Raw genomic sequence first — 13,065 nt, forward strand, 5'->3', positions numbered from 1 at the left:
TTGATCGCGATTCAACAACTTATAATGGCGCGGCGGTGTGGTTCAACGGGCTAAGCGTTAGGAATACGCTCGCCACCGCACCTCAACTACTCTGCGTGGGTTCGCAGGTTCGAATCCCATGCAGGGATGGTAATGTGCGAGAGGATTGCTGGACTCCTCGCCGTCGTTGGGTGGTTCACGTAACCGCTGGTCGGTTACGGCTTCCTCCACCACCAAGTCCATGCTTCCGAAAACAAACAATACAGTAAATCTAATCCCATACCAGACTTGGAACGGTAACCGGACGAGAGGCCGTGGTTCGCCATATGGATAAGCCGTCTTATCGGCTTTCCTCTCCCCCGGGATAAATATGTAAATCCTATCCTAATCTGAACACCAATCTAATAATGTTGTAGAAGTAAGCCTCGTTATAACCGTAGAATTATGGAAACTTTGCCCTACATAATAATAAAACACGTTACCGACCGAATATTATCGTGGAGGAAAGTACAACCTTATAATTATAATATTAATAATTAATTGTGAATCGGATGAAGAAGCTGTGACCGGCGGTTGGTCCGACCATGCTACACCCTAGGATCCAGAAAAAATCATCATTCGACGATTGCTTGGTAATCACGGATTGGATGCTGAGAGAATTACTAATACCGAGTAGAGAAATGCCCGATTCTCGTAGTGGTTTTCCTCTTCCATATTTTGTCACAATGCGAAATTGCTCGAGATGATTTATAGTTTTGGCTTTTTTCAATTTCTGATCTAGCCATGTCTTGTGCACTATATTTTGTACAATGACAGAGTTTAAAAATAAATTATCATATCTTTTTATCTTATACAAAGCAGCGGCTCGTACATACCAGTACATAAATCTACACAACAGTTTCATGCAACATTCTAACAAACTGAATGGGCATTTCATTTTTTATACATTTTGCTCATGACTTGTGATGAACTTCAAATTTGGATATTTCCTTTAAAATATTTGTAAAATTTTCTTTAGTTACTTTTGTTAAATTTGTAGATGGAATATTTGCTTGAGGTCTCTTATTATGTTGGTTGTTTGCATCAAACGACCTCCTACTTTCAACATTTCTCCTGTTATTCTTTCTTACATTGGATTGAATGATAGCCCTGGGAACATCAGAATGTCTTCGTTTTAACATGGATCCTTTTTCTTTAGGTAATTGACTGTTATATTTATTTGCCATACTTTTAGTTTTTGGAGAGGATCTCCTTTTTACCACGTCTTGTTGTTTATCTTTTTTGTCAGTGGCCTTTATAGGTTTAATGTGAATATTTTTACTATGTTTCGTACGATTGGATGATTCATCAGAAGATGTCGACGAACTGGTATCCTCCGAGTCAGTTCCACTGCTTGAAGAAGACGATGAAGAACTTGAAGATGAACTTGAATCTGATTTAGAACCTGATAATTTCGATCTTTTTGATTTCGATTGAGAGCTACGAGAACCTACAGATGCACTAGATAACCTTCGTTTCTTTTTTATGCTTGATTCTGTTTTCAAAATTTTCTTTAATTTACGAGCGGCAGCTGCATATTTTTCTGTTTCACTTGATGAGCCAGAATCAGAACCTTTTTCAGCGTTTTTGTCTTCCTCTGCAATTTTATCTAAGGCCAGTCTTGCTTCTTTACAATTTGGATCTAGACTTAAGGCTTTTAGATAACACTTCTCAACTTCTTTAACCTGGTTTATGTCATGCATCTGAGATCCAATTTGCTTCGCTCGGTCTATCAACACTGCAACAAGATACTTCTTCGCATTCTTGTGGTCTGGTTCAATTTTTAAGGCACCTTCAAAATCATGAATTGCACGAGACATTGTACCACGATTTGCATACAATGCACCCCTCGCTACTAATGCATCCACATTTTCTGTATCCATGTCCAATGCATAGTTAAAATCCTGGAGTGCTTCAATGTAATTTTCGGACTTGAATTTCTTTATGCCCTTTTTAACACTGGCATCAGCAACTTTTCTGCTTTGCCTTTTTCGCAAATGATCAGCATAGTCTTCTTTCATATATCGTTTGCTATGCAATGCTTTCGTAATCGAAATATAACTTTGTGAAGGTATGCATAAACGAGACATCAAATATCCCACACAACCTGGATTGACAAAACCAACACTTTTACAAAGAACATCTTCATAAGAGTCTTCCATAGAAACTTGTCTTTGGTAAGCGAGTGGTAAATTCTCTGGTTCAACTTTTCCCCTTTCTACATTATGATCCAAACTCGCATTTGATACATTCAGGCTTACTTCAAGTTCAAGGTCATCTATATTTACATGAATTATGGCACATCGTAAAATATCCCCAACGCTAAAACGCAAAAGAACATCCTCGTGATTTGTTACTTTGGGAATTTCTGAAACAGAGCACCAGGCATCTATTTTATATTTATCCAGTTCTCTTGATTTTCCTGCATCAAATGAGAGCAAATTCACGTTTAAGCCATTACCAAAGATTGAAGAAACTCTGACAACAACAATGTCGCCCCGTTCAAAACTATTCCATAAATGCTTCACAGCATCAGATTTTTCCAGTGACATAAAGCTATCAAGAGGAGGGCATACAGCATAGAAATCTTTTGTATTTTCTTTTGGTGTCCATTTTTGCCAGCTCTCTTTTTCTTGTGGCCTGAAATTGACTAATGTTGACTTTTCTTGAACAAAGTTGGACAATTTGCCACTGTGAATGATCAACGATAAAGCACAATGTGAATTTCCATCCATAATACATGGCATAAAATCTAAAAATTGTACAATTTTAAATTAGAAGCTTGTTATTAACTAGTTTTTCTTAGTTTAGTTTTCCAAGGGATTTCCAACAGTATTCAAAATGAAAGTAACATTTACCTAAATCAGTATAAGAATTGCAGAACATGAAACTTTGGGCAATTACTGTATATCCTCACATATTAAAAGCAGAGTACAAAACTAAAAAAAAATTGCCAAACTCAGTGGTTAGCCGTTTTTAGGAGGTCGGCTTATATGTGAGGATATATGTATGTATTATAAAACAAACATAGCACCAGCAAACAATATAAAAGTCATCAAAATCAAACTTTCCTAAATTTGTAATTGTATCTGATACTATTAGGAAGTTCGATTTTTTCTGGTTCACTCATTCAAACACATTGGTGATCAGCAAAGTCTTGCCTAAAATACCAAAAAGCCCAAGAACCATCTCCAACATTACCCAATTTGAGAATTTCACTAATAAACACACCGTGTTCATGGTGCATTAATAACTTTATAAAGACATTATTTGAAGACACATTAATAATAACTATGATGCCCTAGTCTTGTATTGGATGAAATGAAATAAACAAAATAATTGGTTGTAATGGGAATCATGGTGCATCATATTACTTAACAGAAATTTATCCTGACAGTGACAAGTATACTATAATATAAAGTATACACTACATGAAAAAACTGAATAAGAATTTTTCGATATCTGTGTTGTGTAGTGTAAAAGATGGGAGTCACTGTTCATAAGCTATTTCATTAAGCAAACTAGATAAGGCTTGTTACACACACTATGGTTGTTTGTTGGTATCACAAAGAATTGGCGAATTGGAAATTCATTAACATATCTATAAACAAAGATAAAGAAATTAAACACTTAAAAGGACTGTGTGATGTGTTTCGTATCTGAGAAGATTTTGAGAAAATTTAGCTTGGGGTTGGGTGAATTGCAGCTTTGAAAAAATGTTCTATTACAAAAGTCAACATTGACATACATATAACATCATGGGTGCAATAAATTACTATGTACCTCCTTGCATTTTCATTCTTATCATTGCATTTAGTGACTTTATAAAGGTGTTTTTTAACTTACAAGTAACAATTACCTTTCACACAAGTACATTTCCAATAAAATTTTATCCAGAACAAAACACAAGATTGCCAATGCTTCAAAAGATATTCCTTGCATTATGCTCAAAAGAGAAATCGACCAAGGCAAAAAATCATTATATTTGGGACACCAATCGTAGCTTGTTTCGAGAATTCAGCAAAATTAATACTGTTTTGTCAAACAAAAGCTATATAACATGATACAGAATGGTAGAATTTAAATAACTTATCTTTAAAAGATAGTTGCATAGCATTAGATAAGTAGATTAGAATTCAAAACATTGAAATATATCTCATGAAATTTCAGATATTGAATTTATAATTGGTAATTAGCCTCTGGGTTTTTCAAGAAAGAAATTAAATCAATACCAAGTTAACTTCACCATGATTGGAAACTTCATTTAACATAATAAATAGAAAACTATAAATAAACAAACAAGACAGAAAGTATTCATTGCCTTCAGCAGCACAAATGTCAATGCATAGCAGCATTAGATAAATAATTTTTCTGACGAAATTTTTCCATTTCAATTATTTTACAAAATTCTATTTTGCAATTTTCTGTAAAAATTCAGAACTCAAGCATAGTTTCATTATACAACGGCTCTAAATTATATTTCCCTTTATTCTCTAAACCTTAAAACATATGAATTGAACATAGTGAAATTACAAAATTAAAACTGCATGCTCATGGTTATATGGGGCAATCAACATCATTATTCTCAACATAAACACTTTTGAGTTGTGTGAAATAGTCCACAGTTATTGTGCCATTTTCCCTTCCAATACCAGACATTTTGTTTCCTCCAAAAGGTAATTCAGTTGGATAAATATTGTAATTGTTAACATAGCAATTCCCAGCTTGTAATTTAGCAGCCACCCTGTGAGCACGGTTAAGATCATTGGTGAAAACACCAGATGCAAGACCAAATTTGGTATCGTTTGCCCGATTAAGCACTTCCTCTTCAGTTTTGAATGAATAGACATTCATGACTGGACCAAATACTTCTTCCTTTGATATCTCCATATCATCAGTAGGTTTCAAAATACAAGGACTGATAAATTTTCCTTTCATCTTCGAATCATCAATGGTAATATATTCACCTCCACACATTATTTCAGCACCTTCCGTCTTTGCCCGTTCTATCATTTTCATAACTTTATTAGCATGTGCTGCATTTATCATTGGTCCCATTCGTGTATCATCTGCATGTGGGTCCCCCAGTTTAATTGATTTAGTATGTTTCACCAAACGAGATATTACATCATCAAAAATAGAATCCTGAATGAAAACTCTCGTTCCGTTTGAACATACTTGACCTTGAGAAAGGAAGTTGGCCATTATGGCACCCTTAACTGCATTATCAATATTGCAATCATCAAATATAATCAAAGGGGACTTCCCACCCAATTCGAGAGTCACATGTTTAATTCCAGATGCACAAGATGTCATTACTTTAGTGCCAGTTTCGACACTGCCAGTAAATGTTACTTTCGCAATATCATTGTGTGACGTAAGAAAGTTACCAGTCTCTGCTCCACCTTGTATAACATTGTATAATCCATCTGGTAATCCTGCTTCCTGGTAGATCTCACCGAGAATGACTGCAGTAAAGGGCGTAAACTGAGATGGCTTAAAGACAACAGCATTGCCACATGCTAAAGCAGGAGCAGACTTCCAACCAGCCATTTGAATCGGATAATTCCATGCACCGATAGCTGCAACAACACCCAACGGCTCTCTCCTAGTGTACCCAAATGAACCCCCAGACAACGTAAAATGTTGCCCACACATTGTTGGAGCAATCCCAGCAAAATAAGTTACAGAATCAATCACGGATTGCACATCACCCATAGCTTCCCACATTGGTTTTCCTGTGTCAGACACTTCTACCCGAGCAATATCTTCTTTCCGATTCCGCAGCAATCTTGCAGCTTCCATTAATATGTCTCTTTTTTCTGGACCAGATCGTTGACCCCACTCTTGTTGAGCAATAACAGCACTTTTGACCGCTTTATCAACATCACCTCGCCCACTACTTTGTATCGCACCTAATATGCTGCCTGTTGCGGGTTCTTCAAGATTCAACTTTTCTTGAGTAGGATCCAAAGTTTTCATCCTTTTACCATCTATAAAATTCAGGGAATGATTGCTTAAATAACTAGTCCATGATGCAAATCCCCTTTGAAGCTGCCTGGTCGACTGTGCATTGATAATCCTGATCGACATTATTGACTAACTTCAGAAATTATACTATGTGAATACTATGTGCAGGCATAGAGATACTAAATTCTGAAATTTAACAATGTGATCAAAGATGATTTCAATCCACGTTCAGACGTTTGTTGCAACAGCATAGATTTGATAGGACAGTCTGACAGTAGTCAGTACCGTACCGTAGGTGGACTAGATAGATCATAGACTGTTAGACAAAATGTTAGATACCGGTACCCAGATACGGTACCTGTAGCCTAGGTATTCAGGTACAAGTAGCCTAATGCTGCAATGGGTCTGGTTAACTATCGGACTATAGTACACTTATAACTCCCCCAACACGGTAATAACAAAATAATATAACTTTTGAGTCATGATCGAGAATCAAATATGACTCCACGTACAGACCGGTACGGTACGGTACCGTACTGAGAAGTACCGGTACAAGTACCGTATGGTACCAGTATTTGAACTCCTTCTCCTGTTCTCAACCGTGAGAATCCGATCCTTCTCCGTCTCGTAAAAAGAATGGCTTTGTATTTTGTTTTCGACAGGCGAAACCTCCAAAAATTGTACCGGCAATTAATATTATTTAAATTAGCTTGGACCTTTGTAAAAAGATGATCAACACGTAACTTCCCAAATGCTGCAGTCGTCGCAAAGAGTGCCATGTCCGAAGAAGGCAAATCGTTTGTCATGGCATTTAAAAAGAAGTGGAGATAACACGCTACTATGAGGAAGTCTATCATCGATTTTAAGTATATCGGACATTGTGTTACCGATACGGACTTGAAAAGTACAGATGGACAAAAATGATTTGATCCACAAAAAAGGCCACGTATCCCAATATTATACAGTTTTTATAAGAGGCCACAACGCCAGACCATGTCGTAAGCGTTTTTTTATATCTAGGCGCGGCGGTGTGGCTCTTCGTGCTAAGCGTTAGGAATACGCTCGCCACCGCAGCTCTGATTACTCTGCGTGGGTTCGCAGGTTCGAATCCCATGCAGGGATGGTCATGTGCGAGAGGATTGTTGGACTCCTCGCGCCGTTGGGTGGTTCACGTAAGCGCTGGTCGGTTACGGCTTCCTCCACCACCGAGTCCATGCTTCCGAAAACAAATAACTAACTAATCCCATACCCGACATGGAATGGTAGCCGGACGAGAGGCCGTGGTTCGCCATATCGTTGAGCCGTCTCATCGGCTTTCCCCTCCCCGGGATAAATATGTAAATCCTATCCTAGAGCAGGTTGGTCCAAGCTTGTCGGCTCCGGGGGCAACACAATTATTTTTGCATTGTTCGCGAGCCACAATAGTGCCAATAGGTGAACCGTAAATATATATATACTACAAATTTTGCCGTCGAAACGAAACGAAACACACGTTTGTCATAGACAGTAAAACATGTCACCAATATTACCCAACGAATTCAATGTATATATAATGGACAATGGCACATATTTTCCAGAATTAAAACCACAAAATGGAAGCACTGGTGACTAATTCGTGAGCATGAACCGATGACGATAATTCCACGAAGGTTTCTGCTTAATGACAAAGCAGTGACCAAATGGCACCAGAATAATACGAATTACGTCATTGTTAGAGATGGGGCTCACAAGCAACATAGCATATGGGGCTCTCAACGTATCAATGCTCATTTTCTACTTTATCCGACGCCACAGATCCTCGTGATCCAGTACATTGTGAAAAATATTTTTTAATCTGAATTCCGAATACATTTTAAACTCCAGAAACATAGGAAATGGGCTTTCATGATATTATCATTGAGTGAAATTAGTTATTTTTGCTCTAGGGAAATGGACTTAATAAACATTACAATAGTTATGAATTGTGGCCTATCTTGCTAAGCACAGAAAAAAAGAACAACTAGGCGCCCAGAGAAATGTTTTAAATTATTCAGTAAAATTAACATTAACTCACTGACTGTTTATTGTCAGCGTGACATCGACATCGTTCAACTAAATTCGGCCACAATTATCCCTTCCCACAAATATTGACTGTTGTGCTACTGGGGGGAATTGATTTTTATTTTGCTTATAACGCGATCATCGTCGTAATCAAATGAGTGGACCCGATTCACAAATTCCATCCGCCAATGACGGAGAATTGAGACTGAAAATCGTGTTTTTATTATTGTTTTTGAATTAATACCACAAACTTAAACTGAACGATATTAAAATTAACGACGGCAGGCTAACAATAAAATCTGCGATAGATATTAAATAATATATATATATTTAAGAGCTATTTCATTTGAGGTAAATGCAAGAAATGCTCGGTCACTATCGAAACGAAGGATGAAAAAGATTAATTACGACAAAATTTGATTTTATATTTATTGCCGCGCTAACACAGACTATCTCGACAATGTTGAAATATTTTCAATCAAAAACTTCCCCGATGTGTTATAAATACTGCAAGTCGGCGCTGACTGGAATCATTTCATGTCGGCAGTCATTTATTGCGCGTCGCAAAGAGTGTCTCCGATTACGATAAAACATAAAAAATGAAATAATTGTGAAATGTTTTCAATCAAAACGTGGACGGCGGCGCTAGGACTTGTGCGCGATATTCAATATTCTTATAAACACTAAAAACGATATTTGGGAGTCGCAATATTCGAATTAATTCGGATATTAATTTCGAATTGGACATCGCTGAATAATACCTTGACTGATTTCTGGTTGCATTTGCTATGACGTCATAATATCCGTTTCGGAAGTCGAAAGAGCGCCGATTCGACATATCAGTGTTTCGAAACGTATCGAACAATGTTTCGAAACGCCCAGCCCTAACTACTACAGTAGAATACAAAACAAACACTTTTATTGTGCGAGCACATTGATTAGTATCTGCCATTTATCAAGCTAACCCATGCAAAAACCATCAAAAAACTTACTAAAACCTGCGAAAGTCTTTCTATATCTACTCTTCATAACGGAAAAAGTGCTTCCGCAAATGTAAGTGCCTCCGAACATAGATAGAATTTTAAAGCAAAATCTTTACTTTGGAAAATGCTCATTGCTCACACGAATCTGAAATGCCATTTAAAATTCACTTTTTTTGTCACCGACACATCAAGTAAGCATTGTGGTATTTTCCTTCCCACATCCAGTTAAAAACTGTTTGAATTCGTCAGCTTTCTTTTCAAACTCATGTTTACAAAATAACTTACAATTACCTGCAGATTGATTGATTATCATAAGGGTACAGAAGGGTAATTACTAAATTTTTTGAAATATAGACAGAATTTTTTTGTAATACTGTTTAGGCTGGTTGCAAAAAACACCCGGCATGAATTATATCGTTAGGCATATCATTAATATCTAGTTATCCGGCATAGCCAACCCAGACTAATAGAATCCGCATTCGATTTTGGTTTTCTGTGATGCATAATTGTTAGGATATTTCCCCGATCAAAACGACAGAAAGCTAACATTTTAGACTGCCAAGCACATCATTCAACTTCGCTAGTTGCCTCAGCTAGCCATAACACTAGTCAATTCATTGACATTGGTGATGTAACAATATGTCGAAAGATTTCTCTGTTTAATTTACGACACGAAATGCGATTTTTTGATTACTCTCCTAATGCGACGCGGGCTACAGATAATGAAGCGACGTGCCACATGTGGCCCGCGGACCTAGGTTTGGACCACCCTGACTTCTAGAGACACGGCCAGAACAGATATTTATTTGCCAAAGCTTTTATCATCATGTCTTCACTATCATGGGCATTGTATTAGATGTTCCTGGGGACAGATATAACAGAATCAAAATACTCTTCATAATCACATGTGAACTAATTTTCTCCGCAATGACTTTGATAACATGCTAAATGAGCATTCGAACGATCTGATATAACCATACCAATCCATAATGTTTTTACATATTTATTTCATGGCGTATTATTGTTTTAGTTTTGTGTGTTCACTGTTTTTAAGAACATTGGCTTCATTGATTACATGAGCCTATAGCATGTATAAATTGGTAAATGAATGTGATGTCACCGTATATTGGCTTCATTAACCAATTATATATGCTATAAGCCTACATATTTACGAGTGATTAGTTAGTGTTTTCCTGATGTATAATTGTTTTCATAATTGCCTGAGCGTAGAATTTACCAGCATTGTTTTGATTTGTTTGTATGTGTCTTGATTCACTGTATCACATTTTCACCAATGCCAAATCAATGTAGTTTTCATGTTTTTTGCCCCTTCCTGCCACCTTATCACATTTTACCTACACACGTTGTCTTTGTATCAGATCGAATCAGTCCTTATCAGCTTGAGTATTTTAAAAGTATACAACAGCCCGAAAGTTTATTACATTCGCGTATTTTTGTGTGTGTTTATTTTGGCCCAAGCCTTGTTTAACAAGATTTGTGCTTTTTGTTGTGAATGCGTGTTGGTGAGCGGGCACATGATACTCATCATGTTTTTAACTTTTTTAGAGGTTTTGCTCGCTCTCAAGATTTCACTATGTCTAATTTTTTTTTGCATTATCATATTGTGGAGTTTTCGAAATAAAGTAAATGTATCTGTATCCAAATGATATTGTCGGTTGTTGAGCGATGATGTGTTTGTTTCGTCGTTATTAAAATAAAGTTTTTTTTCAAAATACCATTTGTTGCAAGCGATTTACAATTAGTCGTTGCATTACCTTACATTAGTTGAACGTCAACGAAATTGGTCTGAATGATAGGATAGGATTTACAGATTTACCCCGGGTGGGAGGAAAGCCGATATAACGGCTTAACCATATGGCGAACCACGGCCTCTCGCCCTACGTGGTTACGTGAACCACCCCATGGCGGCGAGGAGTCCAGCAATCCTCTCGCACATAACCATCCCCGCATGAGATTCGAATTCGATTCCTGCGAACCCACGCAGAGTAATCAGAGGTGCGGTGGCGAGCGTATTCCTAACGCTTAGCACGATGAGCCACACCGCCACGCCGCATGATAATATAATGATTCTTTGAGTCGAGTATAAGTTTATTTCGACTCCATAATCAGCAATGGACGATAAAAAAATAATAAAAAAAATAGATAAAACTGATTATAGAATCGTGAAAGCAAACGAAACCTCAAGTAAAGTTTAAAGCGTTTGTTAGATTTTAATATGAGAACTACGATGGAGGAGGGGCGCCAATGAGCAGGTAATTGTCATTTTGCATCTATGGGGCAAGTGTCTGAACATAGGATAACATATTTCATCATATCCGGGGGACGTATTCTTTCACGGTCGCAAAACGTTCTCAAGTTTACATTCATAAAAGGAAACATCTAGAATGCTGTCCGTATTATTTACTTCAACTTGATAAGTTTCTTCAAACTGTAGTTTTAGTAATAAAAAGTTTCCGGAATAGTTATTAAAGAAGCTGGCTGATGTTAAAATAACGTCCAAACACATTGACCTTTTCTGATTCACCAACTAAAGTTTGATTGTTATCAACTATTGCTGCAATTTTAAATTGATTGTTACCTATATAGACATTGCTCGAACTTTTCGCCATAGTTCATTGATGTTTGAGTATTTGCCGAGAGAACTACAATAAGTTTGCCAACAGGTTTTTTGCCTAAAGCATTCCCAGACGTGCAACGCTCGACAACATTTAAAATTAAATATATCGAAAGGTGTCACAGATCGTTTCATCCTGTTGTAAGCGATTTGTTTCAGTCTTATAGGTTTGGAGAATTCATCATTGCTGGCTTTGTATATGGTTTAGTTTTGGCGAGAGACATACTAGCTACTGTAACAAGCATATTTTTTAATTTGCCACAAAACTCTTCAACGTCTTCAAAAATTATTTCATCTGATATATAAGTAGCCGAAAGTTGGTAAATTTATTTCAGTTAGCTCGTTCGAAAGCCATATTTGGTTTGAATTAGTCCGTCATTGACATACTAATATCAACAGATGTTGTAATTATGCAATGATCGCTCCAGATTAGTTTGTCTGGCACACAAGTGACGCACCTATGTGCAATATTAGCACTGGCGAATATATGATATCGTGTTCATGCGACGATATATATATATATATTATTTATTTTGATCCCTTCCACAACAATGCCTTGTATCTATATGTGTATAGGCATTAAATGAATTTTGCACGTGGAAATTTGGCATTGATGGTTGTTTTCCACTATTCTTGATTATCAAAAATCCGAATAGCTGCAAATGAGATTTTTTTTCGAATTTTTTTATTAAATGAAAATTGAAATCTGGTCAGAGGCTTACTTAAAATGGCCGGTTGACTGTAATATATATATAAATCAAGTATGTTAGCCAACAATACAATTTATTTCGGCATGATAAAAATACAGCAATCGATGAAACGAACAAACCATTAAACAGAAACACCTGGAAACGAGCAAATCTCGCAAAAAAAGTTTATAACGTGTAATGCACGTGCTCGTTCACCAACAATAGCACACATGATAATGTTTATAAAGATTCGATAAGCAGCAATGACTTTATATAAAATGCCCGACGTATATTTGCTCTGGAATCTGTAATTCATGGAATATTTGTTTTAATTAATTAGGTCACCATGCTCAAATATGTGGGAACGAAAGCCAAAATGAAGTAGCCTAGTACGGGTGCCGGTATGCAACCTTTCATAGTACTACCGACACCGCAGTCTTCACAACTTGGCCTGGCCACCAGGAAGGATTTGCAAAATCAAAACGGAAGACAGCTGTCACGATGTCATATAAATGAAAGTATGCCACACGGAATGTTCACACACGGTACTCACACAGAATGTTATGTCAGTAGCCTATAAACAAGTGAGCAATGCTCAATTATTTAGACACGAAAGCCAAAACGAAGTGGTACGGGTTTTAAATCTTTTGCAGTACCGGTACCGTAGTCTTCTCGACTTCGACTTACCACAAAAACGCAATAATCGCGAACGCCACAAAGTGCGTAGTTT

At 36.9% G+C, this 13,065-nt stretch overlaps 2 protein-coding genes across 2 annotated transcripts; both read right to left on the reverse strand.

The window, feature by feature from the left end:
• Positions 1 to 797: 797 nt before the first annotated feature.
• Positions 798 to 2,765, reverse strand: LOC120328682 (tetratricopeptide repeat protein 14-like). The gene has a single exon (XM_078114208.1). It carries the CDS (start codon positions 2,763 to 2,765, stop codon positions 933 to 935), a length of 1,833 nt encoding a protein of 610 aa, XP_077970334.1. The 3' UTR covers positions 798 to 932.
• LOC120327504 (4-trimethylaminobutyraldehyde dehydrogenase-like) lies at positions 2,572 to 6,730 on the reverse strand. Its single transcript, XM_039393811.2, has one exon. It carries the CDS (start codon positions 6,109 to 6,111, stop codon positions 4,576 to 4,578), a length of 1,536 nt encoding a protein of 511 aa, XP_039249745.2. The 5' UTR covers positions 6,112 to 6,730; the 3' UTR covers positions 2,572 to 4,575.
• Between the last annotated feature and the right edge of the window lie 6,335 nt (positions 6,731 to 13,065).

The sequence above is a fragment of the Styela clava genome, chromosome 7, assembly GCF_964204865.1.
Source record: "Styela clava chromosome 7, kaStyClav1.hap1.2, whole genome shotgun sequence".
Lineage (NCBI taxonomy): Eukaryota > Metazoa > Chordata > Ascidiacea > Stolidobranchia > Styelidae > Styela > Styela clava.